Genomic DNA, 25,649 nt, shown 5'->3' on the forward strand with positions numbered 1-25,649 from the left:
CCGGCGGGGATGAAGAAGACGAAGAGGAGGAGGAGGAGGAGGAGGCGGAGCTGGAGGAGCTGCTGGGCCCCTCTCCGCTGGCCGTGGAGCCCGGCGCGCAGCGCGTCGCCGTGGTGCACCCGGCTGTCAAGTGGGGCCCGAAGAAGCCGCCGCTCACCAGGGGTGCGTGGCCGCGCCGCGGCGGGGGGGGGCGGGTCGGGCCGCTTATCCCCCCGCGGGTCCCGGCGGGCAGCGCCGCTCTCCCGCTGCCCTCGGCCGCCTCGGTTCTGCTCCCCGCCCCCCGTTCCAGTGCTCTTCGGCCCGCGGGAATACCCGTAGGGAAGTGGTGCCGGTAGCGTGGAGTAGGCCCGTTATCGCGGCGGTAGAGCTGCGAAACGTTGCCCGGGCCGACGAGCGAAAGACGAACTCGGGCCAGAGGTGTGGGTCGCCGTTTCCCTCTGCGGGAACGTTTTGAAGGAGGACGCGATTCGGCCGAGCTGTGCTTTCGCTCGCGAATCGCGCCCGCGGCGGGGCTCCGGCGGCCCAGCGGCTCGGTGCGGAGAGGGACGGGCTGCCCGAGGGGACAGCCGGGGTTCCCCGCCGTTAGCAGGACGCGAGTAGCCCGCAGCCCCCGGGCGGGCGGCAGTCCTTCGGCCTGAGGGCTGCCCAGAGCTCGGCTGAAGAGCAGGAGTACTGCCCTGTCCGTGGGAGAGGGCGCGGCGAAAACGCGGTCTTGTGTAAGTCCTCTCCCGGGCTTAAAGAAGTGCTTTTGTGCAGTTACCTAGCCACGCAGTCGCCAGTAATTCCTCTACAAGGAAAGAAGTGCTTTTGTGCAGTTACCTAGCCACACAGTCACCAGTAATTCCTCTGTAATGACCTTATTTCGCATTGCTGCTCTTAGATTTCTCTCAGAAATCCTTGTAGCTAGTTAATAGGCATTAATCGGGCACAGTTAAGATATATGATGAACTTGACTCGATGCTTCTCCCAACACTTCTCTAATTGCAAAGTTGTAATAGAAAGGATTAAGCATCTTGTAAGTTAGCTTTTTACATAGAGGCAGTTCATACATGACACATATTCTTGTGTTCAAATTTATTATGTCATGAACCTAAATCTCATTTAGTTTTATTAGTGCTGCTAATTATAACAAATTGTCACGTTGCAGAATTTACATAACCACTCCCATTTTACAACTGAAAAATAAATAAAATATGAAAGCACCTTTCTGTCCAGACATACAGAAGAATAGCGGTGATACCTTTCCATTTATTTAGGCCCTCCAGATGAAGAGCCTGAAGTCTGAACAAATGGTGTGGAATGATTGTTGAAACACCACAGGTACAGCAGGAAATCTGTGCATTTTACAAGGAACACTAACAGTATGAGGAGAAAGAGGATCATGGTTATCTTTAAAAAATACATTGCCTTTTGGACCAAGGTAACCTATTTAATATACAAATTACATTTTGCTATCTAGAGAAACTTGACAAATCTGTTAAGAAAAGAGGAAAAGATTGGCAAATCAAAACAATCTACTGATCTGATATACCTGTGTAGTCTTTGTGATATCACAAAGTCCTCAAAAAATGAGTGCTTTGCCAATTTTTTTAGATGTTTTTAAAAAAATCTAAATTTTTTTTTTTTTAAAAAGTGACTGATGAACCAGAATACAGGATTGGAATCTGCTGCTTTTAGCAGGTCATAAATCAGTGTAGGTCCTTTATGAATAAGTAGCAGTGAAGTTAGCAGCAGGATATGCTGTATTAGTAATTCTTTAAATATTGCTGCAAAACACCAAGGAATTAATCACATGGGTTTGTGCTCATCTGAAATAACAGAATTTGTTTTCCAGCTAGTTATTCATTTCACTTCTTGAGGCAAAAAACTTGGTAATTTCTTTGCTGACAATACAATTTAAAATTCTTCTAAATCAACAACCATGGAAATAATTTGTACAGGCAGAAAGATGCTTTGTGTGATAAAGTTGCATCAAACTAGAAGTTTGATTACTCTGATTAGAGGTAAGACATTTTGCTCCTTGTGCTAGAGGCTAAAATAAATACCCTAGTAGAATTTCAGTGTAGCTTAGTCTGTTGCTGTTCATGCGCATACTGTAGTTATTGGAAATCTGAGCAAAGTTATGATGGTATATTGTAATCTTTTTTCCTTTTTCTTTCTTTTTTTTTATTGTGTGTGTGTTCCTAAAGCTGAATTACAGATTGCTGAAGCCGTTGCTCTTATAGATACCCTTCAGAACTGGACGGTTTTAGAGAAAATAATTATTCCTACAAAAAATCCTGACAAGAAGTTTATTTTTGGCAAAGGAAACTTTCAGGCGTTGACAGGTAAGGACTGAGATTTTTCAGCGCTGCTCATTCTAAATGGAAGACTTCTGCAGCTGAACTGTTTAAGGATGGGTATTGAAAGGTGAAGAGAGGGAGAATTTTGTTTATCCATCATGTAGGTTTGCAAGCAAACTTCAAAGAATTTTTTTAAGGTTACAAAAGCAGCACAGAATAGAAATAACCTATGCTCACTGAAAATGTGTGAAGCAACTTAATCCCTACGTTTATGTGATTGGCATAAGTGAAACTGGCAGCTGTTCTTGACATAGTACTAAATTAGTGCAATTACAACTGTTCTGTGAACGAAGGATATGGTGCCATTTAATATGAGCATTCTGCTCAACATAAAATGGTTTTATATTCTGTGTGTTTTAAAAAGAGAATTGACATTTAACACTGTGTTTTGCAATGGTTATCCATCTTTTAGAAAAGATTAAAAAATTGCCCCATGTGACAGCTGTCTTCTTGAATGTGGAAAGAATATCTTCACTAACAAAGGTAATATAATATCAAATCATACTCTTTACATCAGTATTGTTCGGAAGCTATTGATGTTATGAGAAGTAGGGTGAGTTATGACTGAATTTGCAAACGGTAATATATGAAGCCACCTGGACTGAGTTTTGTTGAAAGGAAATTTAATTGCTATTACATTTGTCCAGTTGATATATGTGTTTCCAGCTCTGATGCATGAAATTTTCCAGCAGCCTAATAGCTATTTAGTATAGACTCTGCTCCCACATTTGCCACTGGCCCTGTTTCAAATGTTGGAAAAGTTACTCAAGGTCTTTTTCACAAAATGAAGATGATAACCCAGCTTTCGTTATGAAGAATGTCAACATTTTGGATTAGCAATATGCACAGGTTTCTATATCTATGTGGATAGTGTATTTGTTTTCCTATAGTTCTGTGGATGCTGTATTGTGTTTTGAATATGAGGTGTAAATTCAGAGCAAGGTTATATTTTGAATATTTGAACTTTCATTCCTAACCCTTAAAAAAGTCCCGTATTTTAAATGGATGGATTACGTTGAGGGGAGGAGCATGCTTCACTGTTTTTTAACACTGGCAGTAAAACAACTGGTGCATGAACTATAGATGCTCTTTGAAATGCTCAGACAAACTGAAATAAATACTTTTAGGGTTTTTGCATGTACAGCATCATGCAGGGTGTAAAGCGCATGCAAACTCTGCAAGCAAACATTAATGCTTTGCTGGTAGTTTTGAATGCTTTCCCTGATTATAAAGCGAACAGAGATGTAAGTATCTCTAAGAGATAGTTACCTCGAGCACTTCAGTTTATTGGTGAAATGGAAGTTGAAAATGTTTCATTGCAATTTCCTAGTTTTTATTCCCTAATCTATAGTATGAGTTCTTTTAGTACTAGATTTGTTTAAAAAAAAAATTCTTTTCACAAATCTAGATCTTAAGAGCAATTTAACAGGGTTGATTCAAGAAAGTGCTCATAAGCATTGCCCATCCATTGAAATGGAATCCTGAGATCCTCTGTGTTCAGGTGTCTATCAGCTAACTATAACTGTAGTGCTGTGTAAGAATTGATCTACTGATACTGAGGGGGACAGAAAACATCTAGGTTATTTTGTCTTACATGGCTAAAGAAAGAACTAGAAGATGCCTGGGGCGTGAAAGTCTTTGACAGATACACAGTTGTACTTCACATTTTTCGTTGTAATGCCCGGACCAAAGAAGCAAAACTTCAGATAGCATTGGCTGAAATTCCACTTCTCAGGTACCTCAAGCTGTGCAAATCACATACTGTTACTTACATATTGTAGTGACTATTTCTTTACAGTAACAAAAATGGTAATACTGTACTGTAGAGGAAAATGACACTGTTTCAGTGCTTGCATAGTATGCTCAATGATTGATTAGAGCATAGAAATATTTGCTATAATGTCATTGTTTTAAGCTTCTGCAGTGCTGACAGGCAAAACCAGAAAGTGTTCAATAGATAATCTTACAAAATATATTTCTCATTAAAAGATCCCGGTTCTTTCTAATGCGGCAGGTTAATTGCAAGAATATGTAGGAATTGGATATGTGTATCCCATATATAATATTGATGGGTTTAATAAGGAAAGCTATAAACAAGGAGGATTAAAGGCATTAATTTGTGTCTGAATTTTCGACATTTCTACATTACGTGGCATAGAAATATTTGTACATGGCAGTTGGCGTGAGCTGTGTTGGATGTATCAGAGGCATCTTTGGTTCTCTGAAATTTCAGAATAGCCATTATAATTTGCTAAGAGAGTTGCATGCTTTTTCAAACCACAGTTAACGAGTCGGGAAAATCTGGATTTTTTTCGCCAGGCTTCTTGCCATAAGGTGGTTTTATTTAGAGCTCTGTCATTTAGTGGTTTTATCTGTACTATTAGAATATCGCTACTGCTTCACATTTGTTATGCATTTTAGGATAGCTTGATTAAAGAAAATTGCTTCTAATTAACTGTTATTCCACTGCCAGGTCAAATCTGAAAAATGATGTGTCTTGGCTAGATCAGCAGAGAGGTGGCTCAAGATACATCATGGGCTCAGGTAAAGTTCTCATGAATTAGAGGGGTTTTTTTCTCCATAGCTTTTAAACAAATTTAATTGCATCTTATTTTATCTGGAGGAGGCTGGAAGGAAAAACTGTTTGTGTTCTGCATCTAATTCAGTGAACGTACAAAAATTTATTGGAAAGAAATAGTAAAGTTTTGGTCTGTACTGGCTCAGTAAGTGGCCGTGGACAGATTATTTGCAGCCACAGGGGTTTATCATAAGTGTACTTGGTTATTCTAGAGTGCTTAGCATATGTTTTAATAATTACTTATCACTTTGACTCTTAGGCAACAGTTCATAGTTTTAGTTGCTGATTTATAACTTCATATGCCCTAGTGCTAACTCACTTGATTTCCCAATGCACAACATCACTGGGTTTACTGTTTCTCTTGTAGACTATTCTGCCAATTATTCATTTGTATTTTTCAGGTGAAACATTCATGGAGACACAGAATCGTATCTTGAAAGAAAAAGAACTTAAAATTAGGAATGCCCTGGAGAAACTAAGAAGAAAAAGGTCTTTACTTAGAACTCAGCGCAGAAAACGCGAGTTTCCTATTATCTCAGTAATGGGCTATACTAATTGTGGTAAGCAAAAACTCGTGAAATTGCAACACGAAAGAGCTTACATTGTCTAATTTTTAATTAGAAACTCTAGCCGGAATCTCATTTCAGTGTGAATAGGCTTCGTATTTTAATTAGTTTTTAAATTGTGTAATGAATATGTGTCAATTAGGATATAGTTAGGAAAGCAAATTATGCTTGTTGTAGTTAGATTCCCGCCCCCCTTCCCTCCCCCCCCCGCCCCATGTCTTGAAGACATGGTTTGGAGAAATGCCTAGCACCTATCGTGCCAAAAAGATTTTATATATAGTGCTGTAGACTGTACTGTTAGTGGCCCTTCATACAAATCTCTATTACTTGATCAGAAGGGGTAGAGAAAAGTACATGGGTGTTTAGATCACTGTGAAGGCTTGAGGCATAGGAGGAAAATTCAGGAGAGTTGGCAGTTGATCTGAGAAATGTGCTTAGTAAGCACTGTAGCTTTTCATTGATTGATGTATAGTGTTCTGATATGTGTTCATAAGAGAATCTAAATAAAGCTAAAGGGTTTTTCTGTTCTTTTATTTATAGCTTACACAAGTGAATTCATACACAAGGCATAAATACACTTTGGACTAGACACTTTTTTCAGGTTACATTATCTTAAGACCATTTCATTTTCTTATTCAACATCTTTATAAAAACAAACTTCCCTTGCACTAATTTTGTTTTCAGTTATATACTCAAAGATTTGTATTACACTGTGTCTTTTTCTTAACTGTGATACTTCCATACTTCTAAAACGGAAGATTCAACAAAATTATATATATATTACAATTATGTACACATAACTGAAATACTTTAACTAGGGTATACACTGAGCACTTTAGTTTAATGACTGAATTCTGTGAAATATTCATTAAGTTAAATAAATGTCTCTAGTGTAATGTTCATGAGGAAATGCCCAATAAAAACATAAACCTAATAAGCTACGTGTTATTAGTGCTTCTGTTTATTGTTGGATTTAACAAATAAATATTGAATTGTTTTATTTGACAACAGAAGCACTGAGGAGTGCATAAGTGTATGCTTCCTAATGCTGTCGTGGCAGTGCTCTTCAGATAGTCTTAGAGGTGTGAGAGATGTGGGTAGGTCGTTTCGCAGGTCAGTTCAGTCTTTGATCATCTTGTGATTTCGCAGCATAGCTTCCAGACATGGTCTTAAATCCAATTCCAAGTTATAAAAGTTAAGACTGTCTTTGAATTTCCTAACATCATGTAGATAACTAATCATAGGCTAGATTTAAATTAGTGAGTTGTATGATGTAACATATCTTTTCATATCTAACTCACCTGAGCCTTTCAAATTAAATTTCTGCTTGAAACAAGCCATTAAAGTCTTGTCCTTTTTTTCTTTAATTAGGAAAAACTACTTTGATCAAAGCTTTGACTGGCGAAGCAGGACTTCAACCCAGAGATCAGCTGTTTGCCACTCTTGATATTACAGCCCATGCTGGCTATCTGCCCTCACATATGGCAGTTATTTATGTTGACACCATTGGCTTTCTGACTGATCTTCCACATAATCTGGTTGAGTCCTTTTCGGCTACGTTAGAAGAAGTGGCTTACTCAGTAAGTAGTTGACTAAACCTAAATAGTGCATCCGAATAAGTTGAGGCTAGCTTTCTTGAGAGTTAAAAATGAATTAAAGTCTCTGGAATGTTCCGTTTTTAACTTAAGTTTTCCTATAGCACTAAAAGTGGGTGATTGTGATGTGATGCAGGCAGCATGTAATAAACATAAATGTACTTTTCCAGTCATTTTCTCATTAAAGTTAGTTTCCTGTGTTATAGCAAAGTATAAAGCTGCATAAACACAGATACTTAAACAAAAAGCCTGTATTGTCAAAGGTAATGAAGTTCAGTGGTAGCAAAATGCCTCTGAGGACTAGACTTCACCATGTGATAATAGGATTTTCAAAAGTCTGCAACTATCCTGTTTGTCTCTTATTCTGAAATGTTAAATGAAAGGCAGGAAATTTACTTCTTACTCATTTTCAGAAGTTTGAAGCAGTATCTTGAGCAAAGATGACAAAACATTTTGAATGCAAATACTGAATTAGGTTTATTGGTTTTTATCATGGCAAACATGATCGTGTACTTGAAACTGATAACTTTTGTATAAAGCTTTCTAAAAGTGAAGCACCAGTAATAGTATGTCAGGAACTAAGGATAAGGATAATCTTCTGCATTTTGAATGTAAGAATAGAATTACAAGTTACATAGGGTTTTTCCCCCATTTTTGAAACAGTTTTTCAGCCATTACTCTTCTAAAACCTTTTTAGAGTTCAGTCTTTTTCTTCTCTAGTATTTTTGAAGTCTTACTGTTATACAGCCTTGGCTTTGAAAAATTGGGTCAGTTATTAATTGAAATCTGAATTCTGTAACTAGCTTGGTTGACAGGGTTTGTTTCAGAGTTGTTAGAGGTAATTCATCCTCAAGTGAAGACTAAGCTGCTGCAGATTTTTCTTCCATCGTGGTGCAAAAAACAGCATTGGTTTAATACTGTTTTAGCAGTTCATTTTACAGTGTTAACCTGCCAGTGTATTATCTAACGGATAGGAGAGATACATGAATTATCAATGCAAAAATAGTATAAAATCTCTACAACCTGGTAACTGGTATGTTTCAGTAACTCTTATATATTCAATATTGCTTGCTAGGATCTGATAGTTCATGTGAGGGATATTACTCATCCAGAAACCATTCTCCAGAAAGCAACCGTTCTGTCAGTTCTGAAGAATCTTAATCTTCCCAGCCATTTATTGGACTCAATGGTAGAAGTTCATAACAAAGTGGATTTGATAGAAAGGTAAGCAGGAGATGCTAAGTGTACTTAAACATTTCTTGTGTTCTGGAAGCTTTTTAATTCTTAGTCTAGAAAAGAGCTCCCACACTTCTGAATACATTTAATAGTGTTTCCTCAATCTTTTACATATGTAACAGTGGTCTTAAAAAGAATTAATTATCTTTTAATTACAAAAGAAATCACTTGAGTCATACAAGAAGTGGCCTCTGTAGGAAGGTGCCAGTATGAAGTAGCACAGTTAAATTGTCTGTGCTTGGAATATTTTCACAACCTCATCTTCAGGAGCAAATGTGCGAGCAATTGTTAACCTTTCAGATATAAACCCACTGAAGAAAATGCTTTAGCCATTTCTGCTCTACATGGACATGGTTTAGAAGAGCTGAAAGAAGAAATAGAGAAAAAAATCTTGACAGCAACAGGGAAGAAGATTCTGACAGTTAACATCAACTTAGAGGGACCTCAGCTAAGGTAAATAATGTTGAATTGTAAGAAGGACTTGGAGAAATATGAAACTCTTAGTTTTGCATGTCTTAAAATTTCCAAATCATAGACTGATTTTAATCTGTGTTAAGAATTACAGGGATAATTATCAAAGTTTTCTAACTTACTGAGAAAAAATATCCCCATTAGATACCCTGGAGTCTGCTTCTTAAAGTGTCCTTCAGAGTTCTGTGTACAATAAAACATACTTCCTGAAAGACCATGCCACTGGTCCTGGAACCCAGATTTCTGATAAAAACACAAATCTGAAAGGTTTATGAAAATGCTGTACCCTATTTCCAGACAGCAAGTAGCAAATGAAAAGTTAAGTGAAGCACTTAATCTTTTAAAGTATTAAATTACCTCGATTGGACCATGTTGACCTAAAACAAAGATCACATTTTATGCAGTATGTCATGCCTTTAAGATGCTAATATGCTTTTACTTTTACAGTTGGCTCTATAAAGAAGCAACAGTTCAGGAAGTAGAAGTCATGCCTGAAGATGGCACAGCCCGGGTGAAGGTGATAATCAGCAATTCTGCTTTTGGCAGATACAGAAACCTCTTTCCCAACAGTAAGATTTTTATGCCATGAAACTGCATCCTTTTCTAGGAAAAGAAACTGATCTCATTAAGAGGATGTGAAATGAAGTTAATGACCTGTTAGTCTAGGTGTTGAAGAGCGTATTTCTTCTCCAGTTGATGTTTTTGACGCATTTTAGAACTGGACAGTTTCAGAAAACTTCTGTTTGGAAACAGTAAGAGCTTTGGGCTTGATTCTGTCAGCAAGCGCAAGGACAGCACTAACTTCTTAATGTTAAAACAGTTGTTCGCTATAAGCTGTGGATCTCAAACACATGGAAATCACTGGATGGCATCTGAATTAACCTTCAGAAAAGTACCAAGTTTCTTAAATAAATCTTTTTACCCCATTTTTAAGAATAAAATAATAGTAACTATAGTTAAGGTGTTTCAGATGGTCCTTGGAAAATGAAAGTGAACAAAATGTTATGGCTTGTATATGAATAATACAGATAAATAAGGTATTCAAGCAGAATGCATGCACCTAAGTAAAATAATTGCCGTGTCTTACTGCAGTGAAGCAAAAAATCCCATAGATTTGTATAATTAAGCAATAAATAAAGTTAGCTGTGAACATCTTTTACCCATACAGTTTTCTTGCCTACAGTAATTTATCCACAATACCTATTACTGTGTCAGTTTTTAGAGAAAACATTTAAGGTACAGCAAACCATGGATTTTTTTGTGAAATTATTTCACAAAGGAAAAAAAAAAAAACCCCTGATGCATTACTTGAGTTACAAATTACTACTGGGAACCAATAAAAGAATCAATATGACAGAAAGAAGAAGCAAAACTATTTCAGTCCATATTACACAGAGAGATCAAGTTTTATTAGATAAACAAGCCACTTGAGGGTACAAAAGATAGGCAGAAAAAGATCCTGAGTATATATAACGTAACACTTCATGCAGGTAGTGACTAAAAAAATCAAAACTGAATGACTGCTTAGTATGAAGTACATAGAGGTATGAACAAGGATTAAAAGTACTGTAAAAAAAAGCATTTAGAATGTCTTCTCTATAAATGGAATGTTTTGGTTTGTACTCCTATGTATTCTGCAATTGCAAGAGATTGCATGAGGAGGTAGCATCTTAGCCTTTCATGCTGAGAAGTCCAGGTTGAGTTTGAACTGATGTCAAATAGCAGTTGACACCTACTGCAGACATTAACATCTTGCCAAAACATTTGAACTCAGCTTTTGCATATAAAGTGCATCTAGAAATTGAGGTATATTGATGAAGCTACATAGTGAACTTTACACAATGCCTGGTTTTGTTTTAGTCCCAATGCTTGCCATTTCTCTTACCTTCATGATCATCTGTTACTGCACAGTTCATTTAAAAAAATTAGAAAAATAGGATTAACATGCAGTGGCAAAGAGCATAAAACCCTTAGTTTTTACATAAGCAAAAACTACTTATTGAGAGGAAAAGTAATTACAGAACTACTAAAATAGCTAAATAAAAGACCAAGTGTGAAACCCAAATGAGCATTACGGAAGCCAAGAATCTGTATTTCTAGAGCAGTCTGAGTTTAGATAAGGAATTTGTTTCATATGTGTTTATTTTCAATATAAGGCATATTTTGGCAGCACCTAATAAAACATATTTCATTACCACAGACAAACTGTTTAGGGCCTAGTTTTGATATCTTTACCACTGCAGAACTGGCATGAGTGATGAAAAAAGAGTTAAGTGTTCAAATACCCATACCTCTTAGAAATCATAAAGAATTTTGTGACTACCCTGTTGGTAAAGGTGCTCACAACTGATACTTGGCACACAACAACAGTACAGCCACTTCTAGATCTCCAATGCTAACGATGTATTGATGTATATATAAAAATCATGTCAGACAGGATTGTCAATACAGTGTCTTTGATATATATTGAAAAGATTTTTAAACTGTACCTTTTGTATATTTAACAAACTATGAAAATGGACAAGTCAGTTTCACACTGATATAAAAGACGGAGAATTGGGGTTGCAAGTAGTGCAGAATATCTTTACAATTACAAGAAAGATAAAATCTTATCACAAAATAATTCATGCAGCTACTGACGTATTTCTCCTTCTTGTCATATGTAAAATAAAATAAGATCAAGTTCTTGGGACTTTCACTATTGCCAACTGCTGCAGAATCTAAGCATCTCCAAGTAAATTATACCTATATCATAGTTCCCTACAGACTTTAGCAAGGTCCGCCTGCTCTCTTTTCTGTGAAAAGGCCTTGAAACCCTGATGATGTTGAGAGCGCTTTTCTTACTGAGTCTTTAAAACATCCCTGATTTAAGTTAGCTGGACCTTTATGGGATCCAGGATGTTTAAACCAGGAGACGTTAAATGCAGACAAAGCCTTTCCAGGTTTTCACAGATCAAGAAGCTGAGAAGGAAATGCTATTTGTTCCCTTTACTTTGACAGTGTAATGAAGGATTAATTTTTGTGTTAAGTTCTATCACATCTTTGACAAAATCATTATTTCCTATGAAGTCTCCAGCAATGATGTTAATACATTCTTTCCTTGGTCCTGGATACTGTTGCTTTATCCAGATTTTCAAGCATGGAAGACTCTGGAGCGTCATTTTCTTCAGTGATCCAAATGGGTGTACGAGAATATACCTTAAATTTTCAGTAAGGTTAATCCCTGCTACAAAGAATTTTTCTGAAACAAAAATCAGGTGACACATTAAATATTCCTTTGAGGAGAACAGAAACTGCTCAGCATTGCATTAACACCAGATCTCATTCCTCTGGGAATCATTAAAATAGTAACTTCACACTCTTTCTGTATCATTTCACAGCTGTAGAGCTGTTTCAGTAGACTGTCTCCCCTTGATGCAACTGCATGCTGTAGTAAATAGTTACTAAGCCAAGGTTGGTTATTGAACCATTCCAGTTTAGCTAAATTTATCTAAATTATTCATTGCAGACTAAAGGTTCTCCACTAACTAGTCCTCCTTTATAAATTACGTTTGTTTCTGTTAGGGTTGCTTCCAAATGCTTAGCCTTCCCCCATGACGGACAGGTACGCAGGGTGCACCTACACAGGCGTTTTCCTTTGGGGGGGCAGTGTGCTTTTGAAGCAGTTCTCCCCTTCATCACCCCATGCACACACATCACAGCGCTGCATCGGAGGTTATGAACGAAATTTCTTTCAGCTTAGACTACACCAGCATGATTGAGCGCTGCTATTTCCTGGCGTAGCTACAGCCTTCACGCACCATTCTTGCAGGGGTCTCTTCTCAGCAAGGCGAGCCCAATGCGTTTCCCTCGTCATCAGCACTGCCTAAAGCAGCAAGCACTGGGTTGAGGAAGCAGTCTCCTACCTACAGCAAGCTGGTCTGTGCTGAGGGCTGCTTTTTCATGGGGTCATGTGAGTGAAGCAGCTGCCATAGCCTATGCATGTACATACACTGACGCGTGTATTTGCACCACCAAAGATGAATGTTGTACTTGCCCATGGGTGGGCAAAGCACCAAGTAACATGGGTGCAAAGTGGTTGTATCCCGTAATGCTACGATCACCCAACTTCTGATGAGCTTTGCGTTGCTGTACATGCCCCTTGTTTCCTCCAAGCAACTTGCTGTGCTTACCTGGACGGCCCATCTGCTTCATGTGCTCTAAATACTGGATAAGGGCGCGAGTGGCAGTTTTGTTTCCCCACCAGTATGGGATCGCAGGCCACAGCTCACAGTGCTTCTCCACTTCCATGTCCTCTTCGTACGAGACTATGGCCTGATGGCCACGCTGCCACATGGTCCGCAGTGTCGGCACCACCTAAGAAAGCATGCCCAGGTTGAAGTCAGCAGCATAGCAGTGTTCCCAAAGTTCAAATACTGACCTGTGACGTCACCTTGGTAGAGAGGCACAGATTCAGTTCAAGTAAAGTTTTTAAGTGTGCAGCCCAGTAGGTCACTGGCTGGCTTACAAGCTGCAGGGGCAATGAGAGCCTGGGAACTTCAGCAGGTTCCTCCTTTCCTCAAAAAATTCAACTGTGGTAAAGTACATAACTCAAGGTCTTACACCTGTGTAACAGGAAACCACCCCCGCGTCAGCCCTGGTGCACATACTGCTGCTGAAAATTTGTTGGGAGAGGAAGACACAGGCCATTTGGTGAAAGGAGGTGGGAGCAGGGCAAAGCTCTACACCCAGCTGTAGGAATACAGATACAAGAAGCAGGCATAATTTTGGCAAATGCCCCACCTATTGATCCAAATTTGTTGTTGTAGCCATCAAAGAAAATTGAACTGCTTAAGACTCGGTATGACTAAACAAAAGTCTTCAAGAGATACATTAATTCTGATTTCTCTAAGCAAGTGGGAAGTTTCTGAAGTTGGGGTGCTCCAGACTTTTTGAATTGAGAGAAGGGAAGACTTGCGTCAGAAACCTCCTCAGTGTTTCAATATGAAATCACATTTTCCAGTCCTCGAAAGTTACCGTCAGACAGAATTGAGGCCCTCTGACCAGTTTTATTGGTAAAACCAACATATTTAACAGCTATTGGTTTTTTAAGAATTTTGTGGTTAAAAGCTATGTCTGTTGCTTATGAAAGGAAATGGTGGCTTTTTGATGTTCCAATTAACTTATTAATTAAAATAAAAGCCAAAGGCAGTTGAAAATGTTTTATGTAAATCTTTGAAGAGAGCCAAGGGTTCAATGAACATAGGAATCCCTCTTACTTCATCCAAGACAGAAAGAGTGGAAGCCCCAATTAGGTCAGAAAATACTGCAAAATTAAGACACAAGCTACTCAAACTACAAAAACCTGTGGCTGACAGAACCCTTTGCTTTACTCCAGCTGCCTTTCTAAAGCTGGAACCTCTTAAACAAAACAAAACAAAAAAAAGGGGGTGTGGGATAAAAGCTAAAAAAAAAAAAAACTACCAGAAATGTGTACATGAGCACAGGTGCTTATTTTGCAAACAAAGCAGAAGTGAAACTGTAAATGTCTAACAAGAGATTTTTAAACCCAGATCAAAGGAAGACACCTTGAATAGTTAAGGCAATTAAAATTTTAAACGCAATGTAATGTTGTCACACTGTGGCTTGTGCCAGTACTACATACAGACCTCTACTTAGCAGTTGCTTCATAAATACTTTAATGCTTACTTTTGTACAACGACAGAGTTGCAGTCTTGAAAGACAGTAGATACCAGATTATTTTAGACTAAGTGAGGAAGTACTTGGTGATTTGATTTTCAATCTGAATCTGTGATCCTGAAAAACCCCACAGCTACCTAACCTGCAACGGTATCGCTTGCAAAAATGCCGAGATCCATTTTTCTGGTCACAGACCCCACAAAAATAAATTCTTCCTGCTTGAGGGAAGTACTTGGCTTCTCTTTTCGTCAGTGCCCTTCTTCCCTCCCCCTGGACACAACTCAGAAATGTTCTTCTTTATTCAGTCAGGTGATCTCAAACCATTTGTTCATCACCTTTGTTCAACAAACTAACAGCAGCAGCTTGCTCCTTTTGCAATTAATACCTTTTTTTCCTTTTTAAGAGCTAGCCATGTGTCTGAAAGAAAATTTGACCATCTTCTCCAGTATTGCTCTGCTCATCCACGACTTACACACTCAAGGTATTTGGGGAAACAACAAAACAGTGTCACTCAGGTCTTCAGTTATTCAGCTGAGGCCTGAATATTCAGAATCCCCTAGTTTTGCTGAAAATTGTTCTATTTTAACTCTGCTGTACAAAATGCTTTGAAATGGTAATACTCACCCGTTACTGATACACCAGCTTCAAAGGCTGTATTCGAATCACAAACAGGGTCATCATTATCCTGTAGCCCTCACATCTCCAGAGAAAACCCTCTGTTCCTGTGCATCTTTGAAATGTTAATTGTTTAACTACTAAAAGCTCCCACACCTTGTATAAAAGAGGAAGCTAAAAATCTCAACTTCTACAATTTAGCAATCAAATGATTTCTGATTATGTAAATTAAGGCTTTTCTGCAGGTTTGGGTGACTGAAAGCATATTAGGCTAGTTGGAAGGTCAGCTCCAGCTCACGTCCAGGAAAGAAAGTCAATGCCACGAGAAATGTGCCGAGGGCAGAGATACTATTAAGAGGGACCTTGACAGGCTGGAGACACGGCCTGGCAGAAATCTCATGAAGCTCAACAAAGGCAAATGCAAAGTCCCGTGCCTGAATGGACTCATCCCATGCATCAGGACGGACTGGGGGCAGCTGGCTAGAAACCTGCTTTGAAGAGAAGGACCTGGAGCTCCTAGTAGACACCAAGCTGAACATGAGCCGGCAGTGTGCCCACATGGCAAAGGTCAACTGCAAACTGGGCTGTATTAGTAAAGGCACAGATAGCAAATCAAGAGACGGGCATTCTTCCCTTCTATTCAGCACTTGTGGGACCACATCTCAAGGACTGTCACCAGCTGGGGCTTCCCCAGTACAAAAAAGTCATTGATGTGCTGGAGTGAGTCCTGCAGTGTGCAACCAGAGCTAGCAGAGGCTGGAGCATGACACGCAAGGACAGGCTGAGAGAGCTGGGTCTGTTCAGCGTGAAGAAGAGAAGACTATGGACAGGTCTTACTGCTGCCTATAAATACCTAACGGGCAGATGTAGAGAAGACTCCTCAGATATGCACAGCAAAAGGATGCAAGCCAGCAGACACAAGTTACAGCAAGAGAGATTCTGATCAGATAGATAAGAAAAACACGTTCACTGTGAGAGTGGACAAGTGTTGGACCAGGCTGCATAGAAAGGTTGTGGAATCTCCATCCTCGGAGATATTCGAGAATGGATGGGACACAGCCCAACGTAACTTTGAAGTTGGTCCTGCTTTGCATGTTAGGCTTGAACCAGATGACCTCCAGAGGTCACTTCCAACCTAAACTATTATAAATAGCATAAAAATTCATTTATAATTATTGCTGTGAAATGGCAGAAAGTGGATTCTTTGAATTCTATAAATACAGTATGGACTATATTTATAACACACACACACCTTCTTTTATTTTCTTTCTTTTCTTTTTAAAAACAAAACTCAGGCAGGACAGTGGATGACAGTTGCGTCCCTACTGTTGTCCCACAACTCAACAGACGTGACAGTCAAATTTAATTCCCTCCTCCACACTGTGGGATGTAGGTTTGCTTTATCTCCTCAATTTTATTAGGTAGAGACCTATCTCTGATGCAGCAAATGTTACTTTTCCTAAGTTAAAAATACAGTGAAAGTAGAATATATCTAAAAATTTGGAATCAAAGATCTCACTGTAATATATCATTCTTAAAAAAGAAGAAAAAAGGGATCTCATACTTACATTTCTGGGACACAGTTTACACTGGAAAATCTCTTTTATACAGGCAATAAGATGACAATGAAGTTTCTTCGTTAATCCATCAAAATTCCTACAGGCTAAGATAACAACTTCCTGAGGATGAGTTTCCAACCAGCTTAACACTTCCCATAGAATATCCTAGAAGACAGAGTCATGACAACTTAGAAAATCATCTGTGCTATGCAGGGGAAAGGACATAAAACCAACAGACCATTGATGATGGGGTAGACTCGGAATCACAATAATGAAAATCAGGGTAGGTTTCTGGAGGATGACCATCTGACAGCCCACAAGGTGGTCCAGAGAGATGCACCCCAGGAAAATCCACTTTCTGCAGGTCTGTGCTGGTTTGCTCTGCATGTGGTTCTAGCACACTACACTTAACAGCTTTGTATTTTGGTAACACCCATGAATCTCCTACTGCCTGGAGGCAGGTTAGCAGTAAAACCATCTCCCCAAGCTTCTTTAAGGACAAACAACATATTCGTGGCAAACTCAAAAACAGGGAAGAGTTCTGTGCTTGCTTAAATGTAACAGGACCTGTTTTCCCCATTTGTTGTGGGCAATGACAACTTCTTGAGGACCACATATAATTAGCAGGGTAATCGGGCACTACACCTAAGTGTTTACATGAGCACGCCAGTCACCATGAAACCTCAACACATGAAGGGTTCAGACTCATGAGCATGAAACCAAAGTTTACAAATTAAAAGCTGCATTAGCTGGCTGTGCCTGGCTGTACAGGTCCCAGCAAATGGAAAGACATAAACTACTCCACAGTGACAGAGCACATGCGAAGAGCAACTCACACGAGTTTCTTCACAGCAGCTGACAGTAATTTGATCATGGGATCCAGACTTGAGTCTCTCTGTCTTTCAGTGAAATACTTTTTCTTAAAAAAAAAAAAAAAAAAAAAAAGAAGTGTTTCTGTGATTTTATTAGGCTTTTAATACCTTCTTCTCTTTAATAACTTCTCTCCTTATGGGGGAAACAGGATTGCACTGGGTAGCATCCTGGGACAACACAAGATAAACCCCAGATATATCAGGCACTTGGTAGGGGCTGGGCAGTGGAGAGCAAGGCACATCAACTCCGGTTTGAGGATGAGGAATTGATTGATGATCCAGTCTCACTTGCAGCTGCTGAAACTAACTTGAGCCCTGCTGGTTTTCTCTAGTTTGAAGTCCTCACATTAGGAAAATAAATAACCTACTCAGAAAAGCCTGGGCTAGTATTTTCAGATTATCGTGGCTCTTGAATAAAAGAAACAGCACTCTTTTTATAGCCATCCCAAAGGTAAGGACAATACCTGTACAGTAACAGTTGTGTAAACCATATGCACGAAGTACAAATTCATAGATGGATCGTTAGCCTTGTGGGCAATCCTGAAATCCAGGTATCTAACTCCAGCCTCGAGCTGCTCCGTCACAGTCAGTACCTGAAAGGTGAAGCAGAAGACAAAGGTCCCAAGAGTTTGGAAGAGATTTGTTTCTTTAGTTTAGAAAGCTGAAGAAGGTGTACAAAGTTAGCCCTATGACATTTTTCACAGGTCTTTCGTCTTTAAAATGGCACTATATGGTAGCAAGTCGTAACTATAACATATTTTACTCTCTGACAAGAGGGATCCCAATTTCAGTGTGGCATATACTGCAGGTACAGATTAGATTATTCAGACCTCTGCCCTTGTTGTGTTCAGGAAGTTAAAGATCCATTCACCTGTGCTTAATACACGATCACTCCTCACAAGACTATTTGTAAGTACAAAAATTGCAGGATCAGCACTTTAGAAATGCTGTATTTTTTTTATTAGATCAAAGACTTTACAATGGTTGTCTCTGCGGAGATCACTCATCCTCAACAGAAGAAAAAAACAAAAATAGAAAAAAGTACTGGCTGTTGTTCTTTTTCAAGAAAGTCTCTTAAAGAGTTTGAATTAACCTGTAGAAGTCCTACAAAACAGAGGTCCTTCTCTAGTTCCACTTCCATCAGAGTTCTACTGGATTTGAGGCTGAATGGAACAGGCGATAAAGCTGAGTTTCTGGGCCAAAAAGTCCCAAATGATATGTCTCTTACCTATATCAAGACTCTTGTTGCATAAGAGAATAGAATCAATTATTTAATTAAATACTTTTAAACACTAATTTGTCTCAGTTCAACCTGCTATGGACAACACTTTCAGGTTTCAGAAGGCATACACTGTACTGATTTAAGTCAGAAAGGATTCCACAAAAGCTAATCAATACAAGGCATTGCACCTGAATAACCACATTTGTAGCTTTAGAGCCAAGATAGAGCTTAAGACATATGGCAGGATGCTCACCCCGCCTAGCTTCAACCACCTAACTTTCTGTTCTTAGGGTGGGAATTTAATCTCCCCAGGCTATGCCTGAGCTGCAGGGCTGGGGACAGCCCAGCCCCCCGTGTCCCAGGGTGCGGGTGGTGGGGTGCCTTGAGCCAACAGCTCCGTCTGTGCCTGCTTGGTCTCCACCAGGCTGGAGCAGCGGAAGGAGCGATCTGTGCCAAAGTCCCACCTTCACTTGGAGCACGCTGGAGATGGGAGTGTATATGGCTGTAGGTCATATATAACCTTTGTGGCCAGAACGAGCACCAGGTGAAATAGCTGCTCTGAACTGCCCTTCAGATGAATTAATTTACCTCTGTTGACTGCATAGGAAAACTAGACAGACTCTCTAATTAGTCACCTGGGTTTGGATACTGAATTAGACAGCGTGAACATTGCCCCCCCAGGGCAAAACTTAAGTGGAAGCCTTGGGGTGCGATGCTGCTCGGTGCTGCGATCTCACACCAGACATCCATGGCATGAGTGGAGGTTACACCCTGACATCAGCCATTGCTCAGGAAAGATTTGGGCCTCTAGACTGACAGCCATAAGAGCCAGGGCTCAAGCCAGGCACTGCCTCCGAGGCATTGGGCCATCCAGGGACCTGTGGGTCCTACCATCAGTAGGGGTCCTTGGTGTCTCTTCTGGATACCAATGGGTGGATTCACCTCCTCCCAAAGATAACTCGAGGACCGCAGAGCCAAGGACAGGCAGGATTGCAGCCGTGCCTTTTCCCCATCAGCACCAGGCCACTTCCCGCTCAGCACGCTGGGTTCTGACCAGAAAATTATTATAATGATGGAAGGAGCTTGTTAGTCACCCACAGGGTCACTGCACTGGCCAGCAACCCACGAGTTAGGAGGTATCTAAATCTTGCGTTGGCTTAAGTCCCAAAGCAAAAAGCAGCTCAAGACAAGGCACTGTGCTAAGTGAGTGCCTTTCCACATCAACTCATCATTGCCATTACATATTCAATATCTGGTAGTGTGTACAACTCCAGTTTGCCAGGGCTGCTCAAACACAACGAAAGAAGCCTAGGCATAATTATTGCCATTTATCAATTATTCAGTTTTAATTCCCTAATAATGAACTACTCCTCCAATAAGAACAAAAGTGAAAAGATTTTTTGGGACCTCTTTGATGCCAGGAAAGTCTGTTCTTCAGAAAAATCTTCAAAAGCTCTGACTTAAATCATGATCCCCAACTTTGCCTTTAACTTACATTTGTGAGGAACAAAGAGATAACTACTACCTTATTATTTAGACATTTTAAAAAATTAACTAATCCTTACAGGAGGGCCACACCTTCATTCTCTTAATGTTTATGGATAAAAAAATTCCCTTCAACAAGATTTTTGCCTTACACAATATAGATGGGGAAAACAACTGACATCCCGCACAACAGTGGTAGTAAAAGTGACAAGCATTACCTTCTGAACAAAGTGTAAAAGAAAAAACCTCTTTTGATTATAGTAATATTAAATGTTATAAATAACAACAATAAACGTGAAAAAGAAGATGAGTTCCTAGCACCAAGTGGTCAGCTTTAAACAACATCTTTGTCTAGGTATCATCCCTGCCTCACTTACACACTTTTTCCCCCACAAAAGAAGATCTGGTATGTATGGCACCTATCTCATACCCCAATGGGCTGGTTTTGGCTGGGATAGAGTTAATTTTCTTCATAGTAGCTAGTATGGGGCTATGGTTTGGATTTGTGTTGAGAACAGTGTTGATAATTCAGGGATGTTTTAGCTATTGCTGAGCAGTGCTCACCCAGAGCCAAGGGCTTTTCTGCTTCTCCCCCACCCCACCAGCGAGCAGGCTGGGGGGGCACAAGGAGTTGGGAGGGGACACAGCCGGGACAGCTGACCCCGACTGACCCAAGGGAGATGCCAGACCATAGGACATCATGCTCAGTGTATAAAGCTGAAGGGGGAAGAAGAGGAAAGGGGGAATGTTCGGAGTGATGGCGTTTGTCTTCCCAAGTCACCGTTCCGCGTGCTGGAGCCCTGCTGTCCTGGAGATGGCTGAACGCCTGCCTGCCCATGGGAAGTGGGGAATGAATTCCTTGGTTTGCTTTGCTCACGTGCGTGGCTTTTGCTTTCCCTATTAAACTGTCTTCATCTCAGCCCACAAGTTTTCTCACTTTTACCCTTCAGATTCTCTCCCCCATCCCAGCCAGGGGGAGCGAGCAAGTGGCTGCGTGGGGCTGAGCTGCCGGCTGGAGTTAAACCACAACACCCAAGCACAGTATCTCATCGGAGCGCAGATTTCTGGGCAGCAAGCTTTTCTTTCGTTGCGCACAGGAGAGCATGACCACTCTCAGCACTGCAGCACAAGCTTCAACTTTGCCCAGGCACGACGAGAACGCTAGACAACAGTTACCTGTGTTGTAGACCACTTCATGATAATGGGGTGCACAATGCAGGGCATACATTTGTTCAAAAACTTCACCAGCTTCAATTCATTGCCACTAACACCAGAGTTTTTATCCAAGCAGTAGGTCATAGTGTCGTGACTCCCTGTAGAATACAAAATAAAAAATGTACAGAAAATGCATATTTCTTAACTACTCAAGACCACAATACATGGTTATATTGCATGCACACACCTGACATGCCACCCCATTTCCAAATCACACACCTATATTGCCCGACAGCCTATGTAGGTATGGCAAAAAGGTGGGCTCTTCTACAGAGGTTGCTCACCTGACATTAATAAGCTTAGTGTGAAATCCTTGTGAAGGGAAGGCATCAAGACTTTTCAATAAAGCATCTGAAGTACACACCATTGTTGTTTGCCTTAAACCACAATAAAACGGCCTGTTTCAACTAGCATCTTCCACTGAAATAATTATCTCACTTTTTTTAGGGAATAAATAGCGGACAGCTGAATTTATCTAGAATTTGTCCTGTTTTCAGAGTTGTCCAAATGCAGGATTTCATACTGAAGTCCCATCATCTCTGCACAGGAAAATATGACTGAAAGCAGAAATTCAGCTTCTTACACCTTTGACTGGACCAACTCCTAACTTGGCACTTTCAGCATTTATGTCTTAAATATCTGGTAAAAAATGCCCTCCTGAACTAACACCCACATACCCTACAAAAACAATGTAAGAGGTGGGTGCTTGAAGGTTTCAGAGGCAAATCCAAGTCTAAGTTTACATGTGACAGATGAACAAGATCCACTTTTTATGGACTTAAAAAGTTACCCGACTCTTTCCAGCACAGGGAATTACACAGGGGCAGGTTAAGCACCAGAGCCAAGTACAGCCTGCCCAAATATTTGACTTCTTTGAAGTCTGAATAAATCTGACACATCTCTTGCATCATGTTTAGATGAAAATGTGTTGCAACTCACAATTTCTTCAGGACAGGCAAGCAGTGATTTTGTCAGCTTTTCTTGTTCCATTATTTCTTCTAATTTTATAAAGCATCAATAAGAAAAGCTAACAACTCAGTGAAGTGACTTGCTGGGATCTTTACAGAGTATCTGAAAGGAATTTGCATATCATTTTGTTTTTTAAGTCTTCTGTCAAACAATTGTTCACTGGTGCTAGGAGCTGCCTTCCTGAATGGTCAGTCTTACTGGTGCCAATGGCAGTATTTCTAGTAGCCAAAGAAAACAGACAAGATTGTATTTGAAATAAAGAAAATCCTTTGAAACTGTCAATAATAGTTTAATGTCTCACTCAATTTTTTCACCTTTTAAACTGGGTTTCTGTCTATTTTCCTGCTTTAAACACCCAAACCAAGCTCACTGCAGATGGAAGATCGATAATGAGGGCATGCAATCAAAGAAGTTTGTCTTACAAGATGTAAGAGTCAAACCATTAAATACCCATGGACCAAATCCAAGTTCCAAAGAAGTGAACAGGATTCCGTTGATGGGCATTGCATGTACCGATGCTAATCAGCAAATGGATAGTGACCTTTCATTTAGGAGTCATCTTGTGATGTCAGTGAGTTACAGTAATGAAAGGAAGATGGGTATATCCGTGACACAACAAATATGATGCAAAGAGAGTGAGCTGGCAGCACTGTGCTGAACCTGATGCAAACACAACACTAATTACTGAGACTTGCCTCTGTCTCCTCATCATGCTTTCAGAATACAGTCTCCCACATTTCTTGCATGCCTTGTTGTCTTCTCTATCCGAGATAAGCTTCCACTTCCACACTGGGCTTCCCCCAGTCATTGCTCCCTCTAAAAACCTGCCAGAGCTGTCTTGACCTGGTTGGTCTTGATCTGCTTTTGTTCTGACCTGGACCAGTTTTGTAGGTCAGCTGGACAGCCACCAAAACCTTCCAAGCTAATAGCCTGCAATGCTCTGTAAAAGTCCTCCAATGTTTGCTGAAATGGGCTTGTCTTCAACTATTCTTTTCTTCTCCTGCCTGTTCTCCATGCAGGTATATTCACAAGAACAACAAACAAACATTCACAAGAATAACAAGGTCACCATTAGGAGAAGAGCCAGGAAGTCAAAGGCACACATCAGCAGGTTCTCAGCTTTCTACAATGTCCAAGAAACACCACTGTGAAAGTTTTTTTTAGAAACAACATGGTTCCTTTTCCACAAAAAAATACACAAACCACTGACCATGCTACTGACTTTTTGAAGGATGTTTGCAAGAGGAACAAAAAAGAAAAAGAAAGGGCAGGGGGGGAAGAGGAGAATACGACCTTCTTTCTTCTGTCATGAGACAGATACTTATTTTCTTTTCTTGATGGTTAAATAAGAAATACAAAATTTTTTATACCATCTGTTCTGGGGTCCTCTTACATAGGCTTTATCCAAAACAGAGGTGCGCTTGTTTTGAAATTAACATCAATTTAAATTACATATCCAAGAAGTCACCATGAAATAAGTTTCTAGGTTTCAATTTTAATCAAAACTCCACACTCGATTAGTTCACAAAGGGCAGGGGTCGGGGGGGGGAATCCATCACAGTTCTTGCGTCCTCCCAGGGCTCCACCCACTGAAGACAAGACTTGATATTTCCCCACTGTCTCTCAATATACATCTTTGCTAAAGTTAACCTACGATCCTGTAGCCTACATAAAACATTCATCTACATGCTGTGCTGCTTTCCACCCAAACTACCTGCCGCATTTACAGGTGTGAGAGAAAAAATGGGCTAGACTTTTCTATAGTACCATTTTCATTGTGGAGGCAAAGGGAATCACTCAAGAGCTGACAGCCCTCCAGTGCCTCTCCACATGCCAGTGAAAACAGGTTCTCCCATAACTTCTCTGGACAGAATGAAAAAAAAAAAATCACCTGTTCAAGGCAGAAGAGAGAAGCAATACTATGACCAAAGAAAGGCTAATGATACGCAGGTCTGAATGTAGTACCAGTGAGGGCAACAGCTATAGCACAGCTGTGTTTACCCATAATAGGATAAATCCAGTTTTTGTAAGCAGGATCATGTAGAAAAGTCACACTCTACATTAATAAAAATATATGTTAATTAAAAGTCTCCATCCTCCTTTTTTCATACCTTCACACACTCTTTTAAACAATACAAAGAAACAAATAATATGGTAAAATGTTATTTCTCTCCTTTTGGAACCATTTTATTATGTAGGAAGTGGCAAGAACGAATTAGGAAAATCTCACCATTACCCAGATAAGCAAATGCTCCAGTTATTAACACTGATCTGACAAGATGATGCACAGGGACTGCAAAAAGGTCCCTCTTTCTTTCCTTCCCTCAAAACAAAATGAAACAAAAAAATCCTTTTTTTTCCCCTCCCTTCCAAGAAACCCCAAACATTACAGACTAAAAGTATTTACATGCATGCACACATCACACAAACCCTCCCTCAAGCCCTTCTCCCACACACTGACCCAAATAATAAATGTAGCCATCCTGAAATGGGACAAACAGGATGTTCCAATGCTTAAATGACACACTAACAAAACAGTGGAGAACAAAAGTTAATCTTTACCTGGAAGAGCTAAGTTATAGAGGGGAATATCCCAGAGCTTCTCTGGTAATTGTGACATCCATTGACCATATTCATGGCACACATGAACGGAGGTCTGCAAAGGGCCTTCCATTAGTGCCTGCTCTAGGACTTCATAGGGTATTCTGGGAGGGAAAAAGAAAAGAAAAAGAATAAACCATTCCATATACTGTGGTTGAATTAATGCTATTGTTGCACCTAAGCAGAATGGATTTATATATGCTATAAAATGTCAACCCTTCTCTCAAGCAGTTGTGTCAACCCTCCTCTCAAGTAGCTGCAGCAAAATGTCAAGAGCTCCTCAGCCACAACATGAGCTGCTTTTGATAACATTGTGTCCCAGCACAATGCCAAGGAAGGGTTCCAGCTTCAGGCTCAGATATTGACCAACTGAAAGAAAAAAATAGAGGCAAGACAAATATGTGCAGCTTCGTTGGTATGGAGAAATGACTGTCTACATTGGCTATTGTGGCATCACGAGGAATAACCTACCTCCAGTGTGAAACATCTGTTCCTTTTTAAACCTTTTCAGAAAAGCTGTCACTGTGAACGATTCCTTCTTGTCTGCTACAGCAACGGCAGTCAGATATGTATTTGTGCAGGTTTTGTGCTCTGCCAAACATCCTCACTGGTGCCTGGTCCCTTTTGCTGCATCTCAGCACAGT

At 40.1% G+C, this 25,649-nt stretch overlaps 2 protein-coding genes across 2 annotated transcripts; one reads left to right on the forward strand and one right to left on the reverse strand.

Moving 5' to 3' along the window:
- Positions 1 to 2: 2 nt before the first annotated feature.
- GTPBP6 (GTP binding protein 6 (putative)) lies at positions 3 to 9,692 on the forward strand (the record flags this gene model as incomplete). The annotated part of the gene is made up of 10 exons (XM_010580485.1): positions 3 to 162; positions 2,190 to 2,327; positions 2,755 to 2,825; positions 3,947 to 4,077; positions 4,816 to 4,886; positions 5,322 to 5,480; positions 6,858 to 7,066; positions 8,157 to 8,305; positions 8,618 to 8,770; positions 9,236 to 9,692. Coding segments are annotated over 10 exons (1,383 nt in total), but the record flags the coding sequence as incomplete, so codon positions are not given.
- Positions 9,693 to 11,763: 2,071 nt separating this feature from the next.
- On the reverse strand, positions 11,764 to 25,098 carry PLCXD1 (phosphatidylinositol-specific phospholipase C, X domain containing 1). Its single transcript, XM_010580454.1, has 6 exons — positions 24,967 to 25,098; positions 21,397 to 21,533; positions 17,978 to 18,106; positions 16,651 to 16,806; positions 12,961 to 13,144; positions 11,764 to 12,029 (listed from the first exon to the last, which is right to left on the reverse strand). Exons 1-6 carry the CDS (start codon positions 25,076 to 25,078, stop codon positions 11,764 to 11,766), a joined length of 984 nt encoding a protein of 327 aa, XP_010578756.1. The 5' UTR covers positions 25,079 to 25,098.
- Between the last annotated feature and the right edge of the window lie 551 nt (positions 25,099 to 25,649).

The sequence above is a fragment of the Haliaeetus leucocephalus genome, unplaced genomic scaffold (assembly GCF_000737465.1).
Source record: "Haliaeetus leucocephalus isolate CR32 unplaced genomic scaffold, Haliaeetus_leucocephalus-4.0 Scaffold712, whole genome shotgun sequence".
NCBI lineage: Eukaryota > Metazoa > Chordata > Aves > Accipitriformes > Accipitridae > Haliaeetus > Haliaeetus leucocephalus.

What these genes read in the sequence shown, in the direction of transcription:
- PLCXD1 (XM_010580454.1), bottom strand. Translation starts at nt 25,078, where the DNA reads ATGGAAGGCCCTTTGCAGACCTCCGTTCATGTGTGCCATGAATATGGT. An exon ending in CTATAACTTAGCTCTTCCAG is followed by an intron (nt 21,534 to 24,966) that starts GTAAAGATTAAC and finishes TGTATTCTACAG; the next exon opens with GGAGTCACGACACTATGACC. An exon ending in GTAAACTGTGTCCCAGAAAT is followed by an intron (nt 13,145 to 16,650) that starts GTAAGTATGAGA and finishes ATGCTTTCTTAG; the next exon opens with GTGGTGCCGACACTGCGGAC.